This window comes from Symsagittifera roscoffensis, chromosome 1 (assembly GCF_963678635.1).
Source record: "Symsagittifera roscoffensis chromosome 1, txSymRosc1.1, whole genome shotgun sequence".
NCBI lineage: Eukaryota > Metazoa > Xenacoelomorpha > Acoela > Convolutidae > Symsagittifera > Symsagittifera roscoffensis.
Window position 1 is genome coordinate 82,551,889 of NC_087062.1, and position 22,718 is coordinate 82,574,606.

Below are 22,718 nucleotides of genomic sequence, written 5' to 3' on the forward strand. Positions count from 1 at the left end.
CCGAAAAATCAAAACTGCACACATACTGGCCATTATAACGGCTTTTCCGCAACCCTATAAGCCATTTATTTTGATCACGCACAGGCAATCCGCTGTTTTTCAGCATCTCAGATAAAATTTGATTTTAATTAAATTTGTCCAGAACGCAATTATGCTTCACGTTATACCATTTTTAGGGGCCAGTACTTTTGGAAAATCAAACGGATACATTTTTTGAATAGCGACAAATGAAACGGTTCAAAACAAGAGTTTGGAGGTGTGACAGAGTCGAAATTAAAAAGTGAGCCAAAAATCCTTTTCAAAACAGTAGTTTCATTCTTAAACTAAATCAAACCCGAAGTTTACCATGCAAGAAAGTTTCAAAAAGCCTAAATAATTCCAAAAACATTCAAATTCAGCGCTCTTCTCTTTCTGCTCTTGAACTTCTATTGAATACCATGTTGTTTGTCAAAAATTTTAATTTTGCGAATGTGATTATACAAAGTTGAAGAAAAGGTTTTTTGACGCTTTTCAACTATATTAACTTGGTGACGCTTTGAAGTGTTCAAGCATAAAAATTTCACCGTCAAAATAACTGAAGATGGATTTAAATGTAAGTTACTTTACTGATTATTACGCTACACTTTCATTAACATATCACTAAATGACATCTCTCCAATTATCTATACAAATATCTATCCAACGAACTATTTATAGTTGAAACCCAGGGAAGAATTGGAGAGAGATTTATCTCAAAGTGTCAAAAACTCTTTTTTGAGATGTTTCTTTTAAAAAAGGCACAACGACCTCCTCCAGAATTCCATTTCAAACAATGTAAATCCTACACAATTATTCACCAAATGGAGGGGAAGCGTGTGCCAAAAAAGAACACATTTTTGTCATTACTTTTCAAAACTCATTTTTTTGGTGTTTTGAGTGTTCGGAAAGTCAGTCTGTACGTTTTTAAATCTCTTTTCCGCTCACATTCAAAATTTTGTAGCCTGTTATTGTCCGACTTTCGAAGAAAGTGAGAAATATATATGGCTGGAATGACTTTTTAATTCAAACCACTTTAGAAAAAATTGACAGATAATTACTGATCCGGAAACTTTTGGATTGCCATGCGAGCCTGCTTAAACTGTACTTAAATGCAAATAGCATCGTTGCTCGAATAATATTTTGATACTCTGAATATGCGAATTATTTATGCGTAGCAAATTATCCGCACTCTTAATTGTTCTCAATTGATTGAGGCCAACCATAATTGGTCATATCAATTCTAATCAAATATTAGCACTTTCTTTATTAAACTAATAATTTTGAACTACTTCTATAAAATTATTAGTTTATCGAAAAATTTTGAACAAAACTGTTCGAGACCGGTTAAGGGACAGGTGAAACATTTAGGGCTTTACCCTGATATACGAACAGTCTTGCTAAGGTTTTATATTAGGAGACATCAATCGAAAGGTTGATAAACCTACTTTATGTCCCCCAAAGTTGAATAGGCTACTTTCATGGATTATCAGTAGTGATGATGATAACTATCTCTGTATAAAATTGAAACTAATATCATTGTTCCGCTAAAAAAGTGACACAAAATTAGTACTCGGTGTCTTTTGTTTCTATAGAAAATTTGCGACTTTTTAACTAAAAAATTTGGCAGCGTTTTTTACATCAGCAGAAAGTTATGTTGTGTTTAGATCAATTTTAAATAGATGTTTCACCTGTGAAATTGTTTTTGAAGTTGTCTGGGCTTAAAGATTATAAATATGTCGCATTTGGTACAATGAACGGGTAACTGGATATTTAAAACAGGTATTCTCATGATAAAGGGACCGAATCTGGAAAAGTCTTAACCAATCAGAATCAATAAACGTTCCTATTGACGAGAGGGCTTTGCACAAAAGCAAAGTAATTATTAACAGAAAATGAATTCTAGCAGCCTAGCAAAATTTTACTGTGCATTTTATGCAGATATGAATTAAATTTTTTGGGTTTTTTAAATTTTTTTAAAAATTGATTTCAGGTTTTATCCAATGTTTTATTTCAGATTTCGCAATATTTGAAAGTAATTATGTCTGCTGAATTTCCAATCAGTCAAAAATAAGTTAATGGCTTGAATTTATTCAATTTTTTTTGATTTTTTTGTAATTTTATTCCAACTTTTTAAAACTCAGTTCTGATTGGCTGAAAAAATTATTTAAAAAAAAATAATTTACAACATTCAGTCTCTCTATGTTGTCCCTCCCTCAGTATGGACGCCACAAATGAATCCGTCTATGAAATCTTTTCAACTTGAATTAAAGCATGATTTTTGGTCTATTGAAAACATTACTATACATGCAAAATATTTTCATTACATAGCGAGTGGGAGAGTAAGTTTCAATGAAAAAATTCAGAAAAAAAAGTTAAATAAATTTTTTTTTGATTTATTTGTTTGAAAATTTATTTCTTGTTGAACATTTTTAAAAGACATTGCCCCATAAAACCAGTCGGATTTTTAAGGGCTTGGCTTTGATATGTGCTTTTGTGTTATGTATAAATATTGTGCTCTATATAATGTTTCAGCACAATATAAAAACTTGATGTTGAACTTTGTTTTGTTTTTGTACCGACTTGTGAAGAAAGTGATGAAATATATGTGTTCGGGGTGGTTTTTTCTCCAGACAAAGTTCGACTTAGTAACTAGCCATTTTTCAACTGATTTTTATATCAACCGGAAGATAATGCTACATGGAGCTCAAATTTAAAAAGATGCTTCACCTGTTATTTTTTTTCGTTAAGTAATTGGGGTTTAAAAATGGCCAATTTGGTCAATTTTGGATAATTAACGCGCGATATAATTTGCGCTCTTAACGCGTAAGCGGACTTTCAACCTGTCTTAGATATCGTTCCAAATTGAATTTATGCATGCTCTTTGAACTTTTTATTGTTTGCTATATGCTAAGCATATCACTTTGTACTCTACATAGCGCGTGGGGGATTGTTTTCGCAAATAAAAACCCGAAGTTTTCTAATAGTTTCTTTTTGAAAAATTCATCAATGTTTTTAAAGCAAACACTATACCTTAAAAGACAGTCGGAACATTCACGACTTCTCTATGTTACGAGTAGTCTGGTTCAATTTTCAAACCTAAAAGTGGGGGGGGGGGGATTTTGAAAAGATCTTTTATTATTCGACGAAAAGTTTGAAAACCTGCTTCCTCGCAAAAATTGTCCTGAAAAAAATCTCTAGATGCGCCCCTGACTATACCATGTCATATTGATAGAATCGAGTGAAATTAGTTCACCTTAGATTAATCGAATCAATTTAGATAACTCGAAAACCACGGGTCTGCATTTGAGAAAACCCTTTGTTCGCCCTCAAAAAAGAGTTTTTCATTTATGTTTTTGTGATATATACTTTGCTCAAAATCGAGGAGGATTCTTGTATTATAATTATCATTTTCTCAGTTTAGTCACATTCTTTTGGTTAGGCAATAGTAGAGTATTGGTTTTATTGCATCTTTTTTGGAAAATAGTTTGTGTATGGACCTGTTGTCGATGGCGATGTCTGGCACCCATATCTCGCTGGATCTGAAGGTCATCCACTGGATGTCGTTGAGGTCTTCCGGCTCCCAAACCAGAAACTCATCGGTCCAGTACTAAATAGATCAATAGATTAAGAATATCTAATTGCTCTGAACAAGTAGCGGCGAATGTATATATCTATTTTTTTTCCCGAAAAAAAATCAAGTAGCTTTTTTGAAAATTTTTTCAAGTTTTATACTCGTTGCTTCAGTTTAGTGATACAAAATCCGAAGGATAAATTTCTTTGTGACATACTGGGTGTTAAAATCTTTAAAACTTTTTAACCAGTTTGAATTATAATCTACACAATTATAATTTTCTCGGGTGTGTTTGTGGCTACACATCTCTTCATAAACGAACTAACCAAATAATAATTTTTATTCTGGTAGATATCTGTCGGGTTGAAAACATGGTGCAACTGTGCAACTATAGTAAAATTTGTCAAATACTTCCAAAAAAAAGAAAGTTTTGTTAAATGTTCAGTCTTGTTCAAATACTTTTATAATCATACTTTTCATACATGACGTTTCTAAAATTGAGGAAAAACTTCATGTACCAATTACGTTCCTACACTAATGACGTTGAAAACTTTGATTTGACTAAGATTTCTATTTTTCTATTTTTCTAAGACACCGAAACAAATCATTTTTGAAGTTTAAATTGGTAATAATTTCTCAATGAACGAGGTATGTTTTTTGACAATACTTCAGTATTCCACCATTATAAAAGACTACTCCGCTATATCGCTATTTCAAAGACGATATAAGAGTATCAAGTATCAATTAAAGAGTGTTTTATGAACAAAATGAAAGTTGAACGAAACAAGACTGCTCGTATATCAGGGCAAAGCCTTGAATGCTCCGACTGCACAAAGGGCCAATTGAAAAGTTTTTTGATTGAATAATTGACAAAATATTTGAAAAAAAAGAAAGTTTTTTTTTGTTTCGTCATTTTATTACCAATAAGCTATGTTAAATACTAAGTGTGTTTAGCGTCTCGTTTTGTAAGTTTAAGTGCTGGCCTCAATTCAATTTGGAACGCATTAATTCGCTTCTTAAATGTCCGTAACTTTAGGAAAAATTATCACACGTGAAATATTTTTTTAAAATTGAGCTATATGTAACAATACTTCTCAGATGGCAAAAAAAATCCGTCAAAAATGTTTAATTAACAAGTCGAAAAATGACTGAATAAACAAAACCACACCAAACATAAATATTCCTCACTTATTTCAAAAGTCGGAACACAAAACGCCTTCTTCAGTTGAAGCACTCCGGGATACTAACAAAAACGTAAGGTGAGTTCTATTTTCAGCGGCTTAATTTTAACTTCAATAGAGCAAGTGAAAAGTAGAGAGAATAACACGAAAACGGAAACAAAACTGCTGTTATCAGGACGAAGCTCTGAATATTCCGACTGACTCTTAAGGTCTATGGCGCAGAAATAACACAAATTAAATAAATGTTTAAAAAAACGAAATAAATGTTTTTTAATTTGCAACTTTTTGTGAAAATCATCCCCCCACACGCCTTATAATAAACGAAAAGATAGATTTCGCTCCTAGTATCAAACAAGACTGCGCGTATATCAGGGCGAAGTCCTGAATATTCCAACTGCCCCTTAATTCATAGATTAAATCCAAAAAATATTGAAACCTATAAGTTTTGGTCAATATCAAAGTGTGAAAATTCGAGTCGTATGAAATTAATACGACCAATTAGCTAGCCCCAATTCAATTTGGAACAATATTGTTGTGCGGGATATTTCGCCACGCATAAATAGTGCGCGTTACGCTCTCAGCGCTATGATTAAATTCTTCAATACGCGCATAACTTAGTCCAGAACATTGAAAATGTGACAGTTTTCAAACCCCCAGAACTTTACAAAAAATAATCCAAGGTAAAATATCTTTTTAAATTTGAACTCAGAAAGTCAATATCTTCAATGGGGTATAAAAATTTTCTGTCAAAAACTGTTATTTCGATCGGTGGAAAATGACTGAATAAAAAAAACCACACCATAAATATTCCGTTTTGTCCGAAAGTCGAAACAATTAAATGTCCGAATACGCGTAAATAGCGCGTTAATTGTCTGAATAATAAAAACCACACCATAAATATTCCGTTTTGTCCGAAAGTCGAAACAATTAAATGTCCGAATACGCGTAAATAGCGCGTTAATTGTCCCAAATTGGCTAAAATGGCAGTCTTTAAACCCACATAACTTTACAAAAATTTATCACAAGTGAAATACCTTTTTTTTTCAAAATGAAGCTCAGGACAACAATATCTTTTGAATTGTATAAACAAAATTCCGTCAAAAATGGCTAGTTAAAAAGTCGAAATTTGTCTGAAAAAAAAACCCACCCACTTTTGGCAATCTTAAGTAGGGTACAAATTGCACAAATTGTGTTCCAATTGATTCCAACTTTACTTGATATATATTTCTTTAAACTCATATACGATCTTTAATATTTTATAGAGAATGAAAACAAGTATAATAAAAACTTTTTAAAGTCGATGTTCAAAGAACTTAAGCATTTAGATTGTTGGAAAAGTGTGGCAGAAAATCAAGTAAACAGAAGAAAAAGTTATCGAAGTTGTTCAGTCCATTTTTTACTCTTGAGGTCAATTCCTTTTTTCCTGCTCCTTGACTTTTGCTGTTAGAGCAGCTTGCTTTACTTTCAATACGGAAATTCATTTGCCGAAATTCAAGCAAATTCGTTTTTCGAGCGCTCCCACAACGTTATAAATCCTAATTTTTAAAATGTTTGCGTCGTAGAATTTGTTCAAAAAAAACATGTCAAAAATGCCAGTTTTGGGCACTTTTTGGAAAGTTTCGACCAAAAAATTGTCTTTTTATTGGCGCGCAAATTTGGTATATATTTGGCGCGCAAATTTAAATTTGGTATATATTGGAGCCGAAACGGGATGTCTCAAAAAAAACGAAAGGAATTTTTTTCTCCAATTGCACAGCTTTAACTGCAGGTTTTTTTTGTTGCCTAACTCCACAGCAGCTAATTTTTGTATGCTTTTAATAGGTCAACAAAATTCAAATCCCCCTCTTTCCTTAAATCCGTCCTGATTTCGAATATAGTATTTTAGGGATGAAAAAATCATGCAATCCTTTCGGAGAATTTTGAAGCATAGAAAAATTAGCTGCTGTGGAGCTAGACAACAAAAAAATCCTGCAGTTATAGCTGTGCAATTGGAGAAAAAAAATTCCCACCTCAATAATTAGAGTGAGCGGATTCAAAAATAATTCATTCACGTTTCCCCATTTTCTTAGTATATAATTGCTTCAAGAACACTGTGGTAAAGTTAAGTTACAAACTAAAAAGATGAGGTAAATTTATGTAAATTTAAACTAAAAAATGTCAACGAAGTAAATTGAGATTACAGTCATTCAGCCTGACAGTTTTTAAGTGAGCCATTTACTCTGAAAACTGAAAACATTCAAACCCGTTTATCTCGACATGAAACAGATTTTTTCAAAAAATTTTGTTACAGAATGTCTATCACAGTTGAAGGAGGTGTAATATGATATTGCACTTGAATTTTATGAGAGTTTTTGAGGTAGTCAAAATAAGCTGAAAAAAACCTTGCGAAATGTCCTTGAGAAATGTCATCTACTAATAACATTGCCGGGATATCATAAAAAGATAGTATTTGAATTCATTTTGGACTCAAGTTTTAAGAATACGCTAAAAATAAGAAAAATCTAACTTAGCGGTCAAAAAATTAAACAAGGAAATCTTTCGCTTAGAATGTTTTAAATGATAATCGGCCATGATAAATAAATATAATAGGTAAAAAACTGCTTTTGTCGCGTGAAATGAAACTACATGGAGTTCAAATTTTTATCAAAAAACGACTTGCAAAGAATTCAGATAAACGGCTTGCAAAGAATCAACTACTCTGAATCCAGATTTCGAATAGCTTCATTTTATATCACAACTGCCAGAAATTTGGATTTTTCAGCTTCTATTGATTGTTAACATTACATTGATTAATTTCAAAAGAGTTTATATGTTATATGGTATACATAAAAGGTTACGTTTTGGATTTGTATTCAGAATCCAAAAAAATGGGTGATTCTATTTCAGTTGTTTTGGCAGTTTCTGATTAAATGCCGAAAAGTTATATTTATTCGAGAAAATGAGCTTCACAACCTCAAAAACAAAAGTGCAGCAAAACTCTTGCATTTTCCTCTCCAAAAACCAGACCAAAATTTGAGAGCTGGTGATGATTTTTAAAACTATCTTCACTCTACCCGGTCGATGATCAAATCATGATCAGATTTTTTAAGGTCGTGCATATGCGCATGTAAACGAATAGAATAAAGCCCGTTTCTGCTATCACTAACATATTGCAGTTAATCCGATGGTGCAATTATGTGAGGCCACTGTATTAGGAAAAGAGCCCAGATGTTTCAACTAAATAAAACCAGCAGCAATCATGCCTCAAGGTCTTTTTTCAAATCAACAGCGGTCTATATCAAAGGGAACAGTCAAAAGATAAAAGCGACCTGCCCTGAATGAAAAAAAGAACGCGAACAGACATGGTATGTTGCCTGAAAGAGTTTTATACATGAGATTAGTCTTTGTGACGCACAAGTCTCTTTTCGAAAGGTCAATGAATATTAAGAATATAAACTATACTCAGCTTTGATGTACTAATGTACCACTGGATTGCTATCTAATAGAGAAATTTCAGATAGAGTAAGCCGGATGTTCGTCACGCTGGCTATTTTCGGCTGGATAGGTTCGTACAACTAGCCTAATACTGGCCATATGATAACTCTTTCTTTTCTAGGTTTCAGTACTTGTCGAAAACTGGTAGAACCGACTATTAGTGTTTGTGATCCTTTTTTTGTGTTTCTTATAAAAGCGGTCTGACTGCAAAAGATTTTACAATAAATTTTGCATTATTGCTTGAGGGTGAGGCAACATTACCCAGCCCAGAAAAATAACCAAAAAAATTGCATGTAGTTCTTAAGCAGGGGCACAACAGCGGTTCGCCGTGATGAGCTGTACAGCTCGTATGTTGGTCCTATCCCTCGTGGATAAATGATCTTAAAGTTAATGCATTAGTTAGTCATTGAGAATGATTGGTCAATATTTTTTCTTACTTTAAATTGCTTTACCAAAAGATTTTTTATCTAATGATGTGTCTTTTTTTTACTTCATTTTATATTTGGGTGTGATAGATCGTTGAATACTTCTGTAGTTCATACTTTCGTGTTCTAATTGATGCGCAGTAGTTGTCAAATAGGAAAAACTTCACTCGGCCAGAGAGGTTTTTAAATGCTAATTTTGTACGAAACTCCTCTAAAATACAGATTGCAGCCAACCAGGTAGAGACACATAAATGGTTGGGCGAGGAAACGGGGTCGACGTTCTTCTCTTTCAATGGTGTTGTTTTCAGATTTTTTCCATACGAAACGGTCATTTGTTGATTTCGACGCAACAAAAACATTCACCCTAAGCTGATTGGGATCATCTCGTTCCACATCGTGTTGCTATGAAAAAGAACTAGGTAAACTGAGTGACACCTTTTGACCATTTTTAATGCTTGTTTTGCAAAATTTTTCTCAAAAATTAAATTATTCATTTTACAATAGTTTTAACAGTTTGACTTAAGAACGCATTCAAATCCAGCTTTTTTTGCGATGTTCAGTACGCAGAAACAGCTTAGTATTGGTGTTAAAATTTTCAAACCTAGTATTTCGAAAATTTTGTTGGCCTTTTTTTAGATCGAAACAAAAAAACAAAATAATTTTCCAAGATCTCCTACATCACTATAAAGACCCTATTTTGATCAAAACTCCTGCGCTGAAGGCATTTTTTTCAGAAAAAACTATGTCAAAAATGCCGTTGTAGGGATTTTTTTGGAAAATTTTGACCAAAAAATTGCCTTTTTTGTCGCGCTCTCCCCTTCAAAATTAGCACATATTAGAACACTTTTAGGATTGGTCGACCAAAAATGAGGTCATAAAGTAAAACAAAAAAAGCGACTGAAACCTACGTCTGCTCATACAAACCTATACTCGATGTCCGGTCAATAAGACGACAACTGTTAAGCAGACAACCAATTTTGTTGGGACTTTACGACGCCGCTCCATGCATTTCTTCACACCGTTATTCTGAGAAATTTAAATCGTTTAAATTGAAATTTCTCATTTTACAAATAATAACGCTTATTTGTCGTCTTTAAGTCTTGTTGTTTTCAATGATAGTTGTCCTACTTATCTAGCACTCCTATACCCATTACTGAAAACAAACTTGATAGGGATAAAGCATAGATAGCATAAAATGTTTCTTAAGTTTTTTTCTAGATGAAATCAAGGTTATTAAGGCTAATCGAAGCACAAGCCTAACGCTATACTAACTAGAGAGTTACAAGACTTTTGTATTTATCGAGTGGAGGCCTATACAAAAAGAATGGATTATGAAACCTTGCAGATAGTTCAAAACTGTTCAAATTACCACAAAAATTTGCCTGTTTTTTTTTCAATGACCCACCTAAAGTAGTTTCGGAAAATATACCAAATACAATTTTGAAATGATTTTCGGATTATCAGTGCTAGAGCTACCAAACAAACATACTTTCAGCCAAAATTGATTTCGATCAACTTCTCAGAAAAATTTTCGTTTTTCTCAATTTTCGCATTGGAGTCTGATCAATTTTAAAAAAAACAAGTAGACGATCTGCTGAACTTTATATTAGTCAAATCAGTGGACCAAAGATCTTCTCTTTTAAATAATTGGATTAAAGAATAAACATAGCCAATCGAAGATGGGAAAAGAGTAATGAACGCAAATAAACATAAAAAAACACTGACTTTGTTGAAAAAATCCCAACTTTCAAATTTCAAAAAAAAAATAGATGCCCTCCAAGCTCTTTGAGTTTCTAGAATGATTTATGATTGGCGCTTTTTTGATAAAAATTAATCCAAATTGAGAAAACTGGATCAACAGGTAAAGTTTTGATTCCGCTTGAAATCTAAAAAATAAATTCCACTTTCGAAACAAGAAATCGTTCTCTAAATTTCGCGCCAATTGCACGTCTAATTTTGGAGAGTGCTATTTACATCACTTTCAGCAGAGGAGTTTCAATTGAACTCAAAAAATGCAAACATACTGAAGTGCATCATTATTTTAAAACTTTTTCCCGAAAAAAATTTAAAAAAATCTGCAAGACCTATATAAGAGTCTTCACTAAGTTCATTACTCTGAAAAACAATTAAACATAATTTGAAAATGTTAAGTGATGCGTGTCAAAGCTTGGTGATGGTTGGCTAAAACAATGAACAATGGAACAATTTAGCATGCTGTTCGTCAGTTGCTAAACTGCTAGGGGGCAAACACCAGCCTTTGGATTATTATTTTTTTACTATATGTCATTTTATTCTTTTGTTGAGAGTCAGGCTCATTTTTTTTCAAAAGAATCCTTCGGCGCATCAACAAAGGTAACGAAGGGAACTATGTGTTAACGCATACGGCATTGTTAATTGGTAGATTAAAAATTAAAAAGTAGTATCACACATAAAATTGAGGCTTCATTCTATGAACGCATTTTTAAACCTCAATTTGCGGATTGAAATTTTTTGCACTTTTCTGCGGTGAAGCTTTTCAAAACGTATTCAAAGCAAATCATGCAGGAATACCGGCTGTTATCGCTAGTTTTTTGTATATCCAGACGAAATCATTGACGCAGATGAAATCATCAAAAGAATCGGCTTCAAAAACCTGGCTTTACAATTTATACTAAATAAAATAAAAGATTTATAGCATCAACATCACCGATATCCATTTTCATATTATTTTTATTGCCCACGTAATTGTCACAAATTCATTTTTCGATGGCAGTTTTTTGTTCTGAAAGAAAAATTGAAAAAACTCCTCTAAAAAAACCTGCGCACACCGCATTTAAGGATGTTTTAATCCGAGCATGATTGATTGTGTGCATGATTAAGATAAATGAAAACATGCTCCTAATTTTTAGTCGATTTTAAAGAAAAGTGAGCTATTCGTTCTCCGTGCGGTAAATTTTTTCTTGAATTTTTTTTCAAAAACTGACATTGCTAAATAGTTTCAACAAAAACTTTTCAAAAAACGAGACGGAATAGTTTTTTCGGGGCGTTTTCTAACTGTTATATTTCATTTTTCAGATAGTTTTCAACGTAATTTTTTACCTTGCCTGAAAGATATTGATTACTCAACATAAAACTGCAAAATGCGTATGATAGTTTTTTCCAACTTTGGGAAATAGATAATTAGTACATGTTTTTCCTAAAAACATTCAGCTAGAAGAGGTCCAAAAATCCGGCAATTCCGGCAAGAAATACTTCAAATGCCCCTTGCATTTAGTCCGAACACTGAGCGATCTGCCTTGATATGAGCAGTCTTGTCGTCTATTAAATGCTAAATTTAATCGCTTTTCTTTTTTTTTTACAGATTTAAAGCCATATATCTATTTCTAATGCTGTCGAGTTTTACTATGCATAATACTTGTCATAACAATTTTATGTTTGTTTTTAAAAATTGCAGCTAAGTACTTCTAAAAATAAATGTCAACTGAATGAAGGGAGGAAAGCGCCACTTCGGAAGTTTGTTTTTGCAAACTTGACTTAAATTGCTTAGATTGCTCTTTAAAAATTGATGGAGACGGCAAAAAAATTGTTTCTCGCTGTTCAGCTAGTGAAGCGTAGAAAAAAATTTAAAACGTCAGTAATAATGCATCCGGGTTGATAATTATTTTTTCTCCTAAAATTGTCAGTTTTCTTTAGCATACCAGAACGTAGCTAGGCAGAGATTTGCTGAAAAAGGGATGGAAGTTTCGGCAGAAACAGAAGAAGTTTTCCTTTCATTTGGGCTGAAGTGAATTTTTGGCAGAAAATTTGGAACTTTTTTTTTGTTTGAGCCTTTGGATTATTATTTTTTTACTATATGTCATTTTATTCTTTTGTTGAGAGTCAGGCTCATTTTTTTTCAAAAGAATCCTTCGGCGCATCAACAAAGGTAACGAAGGGAACTATGTGTTAACGCATACGGCATTGTTAATTGGTAGATTAAAAATTAAAAAGTAGTATCACACATAAAATTGAGGCTTCATTCTATGAACGCATTTTTAAACCTCAATTTGCGGATTGAAATTTTTTGCACTTTTCTGCGGTGAAGCTTTTCAAAACGTATTCAAAGCAAATCATGCAGGAATACCGGCTGTTATCGCTAGTTTTTTGTATATCCAGACGAAATCATTGACGCAGATGAAATCATCAAAAGAATCGGCTTCAAAAACCTGGCTTTACAATTTATACTAAATAAAATAAAAGATTTATAGCATCAACATCACCGATATCCATTTTCATATTATTTTTATTGCCCACGTAATTGTCACAAATTCATTTTTCGATGGCAGTTTTTTGTTCTGAAAGAAAAATTGAAAAAACTCCTCTAAAAAAACCTGCGCACACCGCATTTAAGGATGTTTTAATCCGAGCATGATTGATTGTGTGCATGATTAAGATAAATGAAAACATGCTCCTAATTTTTAGTCGATTTTAAAGAAAAGTGAGCTATTCGTTCTCCGTGCGGTAAATTTTTTCTTGAATTTTTTTTCAAAAACTGACATTGCTAAATAGTTTCAACAAAAACTTTTCAAAAAACGAGACGGAATAGTTTTTTCGGGGCGTTTTCTAACTGTTATATTTCATTTTTCAGATAGTTTTCAACGTAATTTTTTACCTTGCCTGAAAGATATTGATTGCTCAACATAAAACTGCAAAATGCGTATGATAGTTTTTTCCAACTTTGGGAAATAGATAATTAGTACATGTTTTTCCTAAAAACATTCAGCTAGAAGAGGTCTAAAAATCCGGCAATTCCGGCAAGAAATACTTCAAATGCCCCTTGCATTTAGTCCAAACACTGAGCGATCTGCCTTGATATGAGCAGTCTTGTCGTCTATTAAATGCTAAATTTAATCACTTTTCTTTTTTTTTACAGATTTAAAGCCATATATCTATTTCTAATGCTGTCGAGTTTTACTATGCATAATACTTGTCATAACAATTTTATGTTTGTTTTTAAAAATTGCAGCTAAGTACTTCTAAAAATAAATGTCAACTGAATGAAGGGAGGAAACCGCCACTTCGGAAGTTTGTTTTTGCAAACTTGACTTAAATTAATTAGATTGCTCTTTAAAAATTGATGGAGACGGCAAAAAAATTGTTTCTCGCTGTTCAGCTAGTGAAGCGTAGAAAAAAATTTAAAACGTCAGTAATAATGCATCCGGGTTGATAATTATTTTTTCTCCTAAAATTGTCAGTTTTCTTTAGCATACCAGAACGTAGCTAGGCAGAGATTTGCTGAAAAAGGGATTGAAGTTTCGGCAGAAACAGAAGAAATTTTCCTTTCATTTGGGCTGAAGTGAATTTTCGGCAGAAAATTTGGAACTTTTTTTTTGTTTGAGAAAAAAAAACAGCACGAAATAGTCCGTTTTTGATTCACAAACCTTGAAAACGCTGCAAAGGTTTATGCTCGGGAAAGCCATTGGAAAAAATTTTTAGATGAGCTGTAGTTTAAAAAAAATTATCTGCGACAGTTTTTTGTATAAGTTTGATGGGTTAAAGTTTGACCATTAAATTGGGATGATTTTTTCAAGCAAAATTTTGATCTTACTGCTAACAATTTAAAATTGCAGCGATGTATTTTGTCTCAAAATTTTTTCCATTTGAATTGGAGAGTTCTAATTGCTCCTAATTTTTGGATAATAAATCAGTAAACTGAATATTTGATATATTTCTTTCAGAATTTTCAAATATTTAGAAACTTTTGAATTTCTTTGAAAAGTATTTAATTGTGCTACCTATTGTTGCGTGAAAATTGAAGTTGAAAATCCCAACGAACATAAAATGAAAAAAAAAAGATTGCGTACCAGACTAAGCGGAGTATGAAAAATTAGAGAAAACTTCCTAACTTGCAAGACTCAAGCAAAATGATGCGCGACTAAAAAAGTTCCGCAAAAAAACTATGATCTGAAATTGGCGCAAACTGAGCAGAAGTGTGTGCGGCTTGTGCTATGCTCAAATCCATTAACAAGATAAATCCAAATTTTCGGATATCACGAAATTTTATTTAATGTGTTCTGTTCGTTCTTTTTTCGTCACACATGGAATTTTTAAGCTTACCCATTTTTCTGTCAAATTTTTGAAAAAATCAGTCATTTTCGATCCAATACAGGCTTCTCAGACTTTAGTTTGGGATCAAGTTTAGCTTCCAAGTCGGCTATTGATGTTCATGCTATCGCCAGTTTTTGGTCATGCTTTTGCAACTAAATTTCAGGCAGTCATGATCCTATTTCAGACTGTATTACAACTAGTTTTTAGTTTGCATTGCAACTGTTCAGAAAAATCTGCAGCTATTATTCAGACTTTTGCGACCAATTTTCCAGTTTTCAGACTACGTTACGACATATTTAGACCCATGCAACTGAATTGGCATCTTTTTGATTTCAACGAGCAAATGAGCGCATTTTTTCTTACGTTTTTAAGCATGTATAAAAATTATAGGGTTGAAGTTTTGACGCAGGCAAAAATATTTGAATGAAACTAGCCTGATCCAAATTGGAGAAGTCTTGTTTTGAAGGCGTGAAATAGCCAGTATATCGAAACCGGATTCAAAATTGTTATCACTGTCGAAACTTTTTCGCAACATAACTGTTTCTGAGATTTTTGCGTATAGATTAGAGCATTCATTTTGACACAAAATTTTTGCTGAGAGAGTTTTTTTCATTGAATTGGATCAGCAGCACAAAATTACTCATAATTTTTTGGCTTTTTTAAACGCTGGACCGAGTAGCGTTTCCTATTTTTTTGTTTGTCGCTGTTCCGTGGCATAAAAAGTATATCAAACTCATTAGCTTCCTGGGAGAACCAATTTCAGTTCATATGATCAAATTCCTTGCGTTGTTTGCGAGGATGATTTTACAGCAAGAAAATCTCTGAAGTTAGATATAACAAAATGGCTATTTGACTCCTCAAATCAAAACAACCCAAAACATTGACTTGGCCATCTCTTTTCAATTCTTTTCATCTATCGTGTGCCGAAATTTCAAGCTTACATCTTGAATAGTTCCAAAGAAAAGACAACAACGGGAAAAATCAATCTTTTGATCAGTGTAATCAAAAAGTTGCAACATTTATGTCTGGTGACTGTAATTCCAGACGTTGTCAGCGAATTTAAAAACCTGTCCGACCGTGAAATTTTAGACGCGTAGTTTAAAAGTCTGGAAATTTGTTGCGTACCTGCAAACATTAAAATAAGAGTAAAAAACAAAACTCCTTGTATCAGGACAAAACTCTGAATGTTTTGGCTGCTTTTGAAGATCAATAGGAAAATGTTTGCTTTAAAATTGATGAAGTACAAAGTGATATATTCCGCATATAGCAGAAAACAAATGTACCAGATAGCTAAAACGGATTAAATCTCCGCTTAAGCGTTAAGAGCACAAAATATATCGCGCGTTAATTATACCAAGTTGAAATGATTGGTATTTTTTTTAGCATCGATAATTTTACGAAAAAATATCACAGTTTAAATTTGAGTTCAAACTAATAATGCCTTTTGGTGGATATAAAATTTTTTTTGACAAAAGTCGTTAGTTAAAAGGTCAAAATTTGTCTGATAAAAAAACAACCCGAGAACAAGTATTCCTTCACTTTCTTCGAAAGTTGGAAGAACAATTTACGGTTATTTGCAAACGGAAAAATTAGCTCCCTTCCTCTTATCCATTATAAACCTGATAATTGTCACGGACCTGCTTATAAATCACTTTGATTCTTTTCAGTCAATACCCGCCCATTAGCTCGGGCTGAGGTGGTTACATTATGTATTGACCGTATGGTTCTCTTCGACCGAATGGCCGCTTTTTGCTCCAACTTATATAGCTGGACTCAAAAACTTTTGCATGCTTCATTAGAACATAAATATATTTGTTAAAGTAAGGAACTATGATCAAAAATTTAGACGGATCTTCTCAGACTGGCGGGAGACTCAAAGATGAAACATTTTTCAAGTCGGATATGCATAATTTATAATTGTCTACGAGAAGTTATATATATTGGTGCTCCATAATGATAGCGGCGGTGGCCGCAAAAAACGGTGCAGTTGAAGTTTAAAAGCGATGGTGGGAGACTTTGATGTTCAACTATTGGGATAATTGGAAACAAGGTTTTTCAAAGCATCGAGTTTCTTTTTCAGTAAATTTCTTTGTTTTGTGTTGGTTTTCCACGTTTTAGTTTATTGAGTCCATTGAGTTCCGCTCAAAAACAAGCATGAAATAAGTGAAAACTTTAGATTCAAGCGGTTTTGCTCAGAAGTAAACATTGGGAAAGCCGTCATGTCAATTTTTTTGTTTTTTCCGCTCGTCTCACCAGGAGCATTTTCTCGACGAGGGGGAGGGGGGGGGGTTATTTTCAAAGAATTTAAAAGTTTTTGAAAACGCAGAAAAAATTATTACCAAAAAATTTACATGTTTTCGGCGCGCGCTCCCCTTCAAATAATTTTTACTAGATATCATAGGGGAGATAGTTAACAAAATTTCAAATAAGATGTACTAAATTAATTTTTGTTTAAAAGCAAGGGTTTAAATGGGCGGATACAATAAGATAGCTGAAAATAGAGGCGGAAAATACGATTAGAGGTGCCTGAAAAGAATCAGGATGTCTCAAAATCATCTACTCGTAAACTCATGTGATAAAAGTATCTCACGTGCCGAGCTGAAATGTGTTAAGACGACCCATCGAGAAAAATTAAAATAATGAGATAGAACGATCAAGATAAATCAATTCGTTTAGAGGACTTGTTGGAAAATGATACATGCTTGAGGAGGAGCTACTTAAAAGGAAGCCAATACTCGAGCGGTACTTTGGGACAAAAAATTGTAGGTCGAATAATTTAAAAGCAAAAAGACACAAAAGTTGTTCGGAATACTTATTTAGCCAACTAGATTCACGATTAATTTCCGGACTAAAAAGGTCGTGCCGATGTTAATATCGCGACCAAATATTCATTTTTTGACAGGGTTTTATCAAGTCGCGGATAAACTCTGAAAGATTTGGATTCAGATCGCAGTAGTCTGGAAATAAGTTGGGATATTCAGGAAATTAGTCGCGAACCAGTCTGGAAATCAGTCACGATACAGTCTTGAAATCAGTCGCAATAGTCGCCGTGATGTGGTGACAGTCCGAACGCAACTCGCGGACCTGAAAGCTGCGATTGGTCTTTTTTCTAACCAACCCAGGTTTTCATTGATATGATTGTGAAACTCAACTTTTTCACAAACTGATGTCCAAATGAGCTAGAATAGTTCGAAAAAAGTTTATCGAAAAGAGCATTATGCAAGAAAAAAATCGCAAAAAGTGCATAGTTGCCCAAAAGGGATCCAATGCTAGTGCAAAAGATTCAACAGTCAAATCTAACAAAACCTAGAATAGTTGTGGAATAAAGTTTATCAAGAATCGGAATGTCTCAAAAAATCGAAAGTTCGAAGTTTTTTTGAAAGTCCGCCCCCCCCCCCCCCCTCTCTCGAGAAAAACTTAGCTAGATCCGCCCCTGGGTAATACCATTTGTTTACATAAACTAACTTGCGTCGGACATAATAACATAAGTCGGAAACTGTTCAATCGGTGTAGCGGGATTGTCGGAAAAAGATGCATGACTTGAGCAGAGGGTGAATGATAAGGAGACGGGTCTGATCTAGACAGTGAACCTTAACCAAAACAAACAAAATGAAGGTACTTTGACAATTAACTGAACTATTTATGCGGTAAACGAATTACTGTTTCAAAAGTAGCTGGCCCTTAAATCGGACAAAAACAACGCTACCTGCTATAATAAATTGTGGTTCAACAGTCGGCTGATAATTTTTTTGGGTGCCTTGCTTTTGCTTTGTTTGCTATGCCGTTTCTCATAATTGTATATCAAGTTCACTTTCTGGATCAGACTTGTCTGTGTTATTCACCGAGCAGAGAGACCCAGTGTAACGGTGATTGCATCAGTCTGGTTGTAACATTCGGAAAAGGATGCACAGCAATATTTGGCTAGTTAATGAACAATGAAAAGAAATGTCTAAAAACTCAAAAACTAAGACCGTTAAAACATTTAAAAAAAAACGAAGAACTCAAAAACTGTTTTAACGAAAATTTTTTGGTCAACTCGGCAATTATCAATTGTAGGTTTTAGATATAATCAACAAAAACTTCCTCAATTTGCAGACGTTTCTGCAAATCTAGACTTATGAGACAATGTTTTGTATTTTCCTTTCGAAAATTGAAATCTAGGCTCTGTTACAATCCAGCCCTTCTAGTTTACATCAATCGGTGCATAGACAGTTGTATCCCAGATATTTGTGCCCTTGACAAAATTGTCCGAAGCTAGGAACATTTACCCGACATGTGTCCCAGAAAAAATTGACCGAAACCAATTTCTTTAATTTGACCTTGTGATTTCTAATTCTTTTTGAGGTATTGCATCCGTTTGATTGTTCGATAGTCAAATTTTAGCTGTACCAAGCAAGGACAGAATAACCAAAGCATCGTCAAATTTTCAGAAACAAACAATTTAACTGTTAAAGATTCTTTGGTCGAGTTGTGAAGCCATTGGTTTCAAGAGCAAAAATGTCGGAAGTTCACATCTCGGGTCGGACAAACAGTTTCAGAAGTTTGATTGGATAAGAAAGTTTGACTAAATTGATATTTTTGCCGTTTTCAAACTGAGTCTAGTTCAATACCGAGATGTTCTAGTAAAAAAAAATTACTCGGAAAATTTTTTCGACACTTATTTTTGCAACATACATTTTGATTAATTGGACCACTGAGAATTTTACTGAAATTGACTATGATCAACACAGCGCCAAGAAATCGAAGAGGCTCTCAACGTTTCCCCTTTTTGACCAAGAGTTCAAGAGCAACAAAAATTAAACTAGAATCAGTCATTCAATCATGCCTACTTCTAGCATAAGCGTCAATCAAGCAAAAATTGTTAAATTATTTGTAAATGATTAGAGTTCTCTTTTAATTGAATCTCTAATAAGCTACTCAAATAAAATTCTGGTTTTTTTGCACTGTTGCGCTGCTTTATGAAATTAAGCTATTTTATTGAAAGTTTCATCGAAATAATCCAGTTTTTATCTAGGGTGGCAATCAGCTTGACATTTTTGGATTAATTTTGGAACAATTTTGTCTGGAAACCAAGCGTCTGGGAAAATTTTTGAACTTTGGACTGTTTTGTCCGGGACATAATTGTGATTGACAAAAAGTCTAGACACCGACATCCATTACCAGCGTGCAAAATTTTAAAAATCAACTAATGGTAATAACTACTGGCGCTAATTTATCGGCTGGTAGTCCTCTCTTTAAACAGTCATCGGCTGTAGAACTAAATAGTGATCTCGGGATTCATCAAGAAGACAAGACAAAAAGTAGACACGTCGTTAGCCAATTAGAATCGAGATAAGAAAACAAACGTACGAATTATAATCTTGTCTTGATGCTGATTGGCTTTCGACGTTTCTGTTCTATGACTTGTCTATTTTTTGCTTCGTAACCGTGATCCCTTTTTTCTCAACGTGTAGTTAGGCACTTCTCTTCCCCCCCCCCCCCGTTGCTGAGTTGTTTACCTAGAGGTTTTTCATTGAATCCAATCTAACAATGGCCTCTATCACTCTTAGTACTGAATCCATGTCTCGCTCGGAATTTTTTTGCCAGCAAACTAATATTCTTTGCTCGTATAACTGTTAATATCAAGGTTTCGACAGTATTTTTAGTTATTGTCTCATGTTTTTTTTTGTTGTTTGTATAGATAAGACGAAGAAAACTATCCAGAATTTTCTTTTTCTATTCTGGAAACCATAAAATTTAGACGCCACCCAAACACACGATCAAATCTTTCATCCAGAGACAACTCTCTCAAACTATGAAGGTCAGACAAATCAACCGACAGTAACGTGCCTATGCAATAACGGACAATTCAGCCAAAGTTTCTTTTCATTTTATCCAATTGTAATTTTTTTTTTGAGAAATTGGTAAAAATATCCTATATAGCAGTAAATGCAAATTTTAGGAACACAGAGTTTAAATACCATTTTTGAGCATTTTGTGGAAAGTTTTGACACAAAAAATGGCGTTTTTCTTTAATTAATCATTTTGATCGTTATCATCAATTGTTGTTCTAGCGTCCTTATCATGCATTCAAAAGTTGATATTGAAGACTTCGAGCTTAATGGAGTTTTAAGTCGAGAAAAACTAAACTGCTCTACTGTGAGCCAGGGTCTTAATTGTGCTTAAGCAACAGCAGCTGGATAAATGCTTCCAGATTATAGGTTAAAATCGTTCGGTTCTAATCAATTTTTGACATTTTTAAGTGCGTTTTGGGTTTTCTTGGAGTTTGGGAATGCATCGAAAGGCATATCATAGAGAAAAAATTGAGGGTCGATCAACCAAAAATGTATGTCGTAAATCTTGTAATTAGGAGGGACCCTTCGGGTAGTCAGGGTGTCGAATTCCTGCTATCGCCTCCCATCTAAACCCGTCCCTGTTTTCAAGATAGATTATCGTTGAAATTGTTCAAATTAATACGCGCGTAATTCACATTCCATTAGTAAACATCTTTTTTCTACTAGCCATGGAGCTCTTGTAAGATATAAATATCCTTTCATTTTCATAAGTCATTAGCGTAGGCTACAATTACGCCAAAATGCCAGGAAAGCATTTTCCACGATCAATAGGAGAGCAAAGGAAACGAAATCTGAATTAAAACTGTGTAAATTGACTCTTCTTACGGGTAAAATGACGGCTCAGGGAGCTTATTTAATTACAGGGACTTAGCAGTAGAAACGAAATAAGTTGGAAAAAAAAGAAGCGGCAAATTTTTTGCATCATGCCTCCAGGCTGCCATTTTGAACTATTCAAGAGTTAGTTTTCTTGACTGATTGAACATCAAGGCTTATCTATGATTTAATTAACAAAAATTCACGCACTTATTAGGTGAATATTTCGACTTGATCATACGCTTGGAAAACGACCGAGACTTGATTTATGATAACAAATGAATGAACATTTTCAAAATTGTTCATTTTAAACCGTTTAATTTTTATGGAAAGTGAACAGCTATTTGCATTTCGGATTTTAGAAAAAACCGCGTGCCGTAATTTTTTGTTCCAAAAATTTTTGAAGACAACAAGACTGCTCGTATATCAGGGCAAAGCCTTGAATGTTCCGACTGTCCTTTAATTCATATCGAATAATTTTTGGGAAAAAAATATTGAAAATCTATACATTTTGGACAATATCAAAGTGTGAAACTAGCTAGCCTCAATTGAAGTTGTAAAATTTTGAGTCGTATGAAATTAATACGAACAATTAGCTAGTCTTTTTTCAATTTGTTGCGCGAGATAATTTGCCACGCATAAATAATTCGCGTTAGGCTTTCAGCAGTATGAATACAGCCGAACTGCCCCTTAATCCGTATGGAAAAGTTTTTGGGAATAGATAAAATTGGAAAACTAAAATTTTTTGACATTTTCAATGATCAAGTGTGAAAACGTGAGTCAAACAAAATTAATACGACCGATTGGTCAGCTTCAATAAAATTTGGAATGGTTTTGTTGTGCTGTATAATTCACCACGCAAAAATAATTCACGTTAAGCTTTCAGTATTATGGATAAAATCTACAAAGCTTGCAACAATTAGTCCAGAGCCTGGCAAAATTGGCAAATTTCAAACTCCAAAAACTTTGCAAAAACTGATCAGGGTTAAAACTTTTTTTTTTAAATTTAATTTCAGGGAGTCGATAACTTCAATGGGGCAAAACATTTAAATTTTTTGCTGAAAAATATTATTTCGATCACCAGAAATTGACTGAGAAAAAAATCAAGCATAAACAACCCGTTTTCTTCGAAAGTCGGGAAAAAATGTTAGAAGTGGTTTTTTCTCCAGACAAATGTCATTTTTTTAACCAACAATTTTTGACGAAATTTTTTATCGTTTGAAAGGTGTTGTTGTATTGAGCTCAAATTTTAAAAAACTTTGCAGCTGTGATCATTTTAAGAAAAAAAGGGGGGTTATGAATATGCTAATTTGGACAACTTTGGACAATGAACGAG

General features: G+C 33.5%; 1 protein-coding gene across 1 annotated transcript in view; it reads right to left on the reverse strand.

Annotated features, from left to right (window-relative positions):
• Nucleotides 1-22,718, reverse strand: part of LOC134851104 (neuronal acetylcholine receptor subunit beta-3-like) — a gene marked incomplete in the record, with an annotated part of 54,511 nt that overhangs the window by 14,019 nt on the left and 17,774 nt on the right. The window contains 1 exon segment of the mRNA XM_063867037.1: nt 3,516-3,625. Coding sequence (XP_063723107.1) covers nt 3,516-3,625 — 110 coding nt within the window.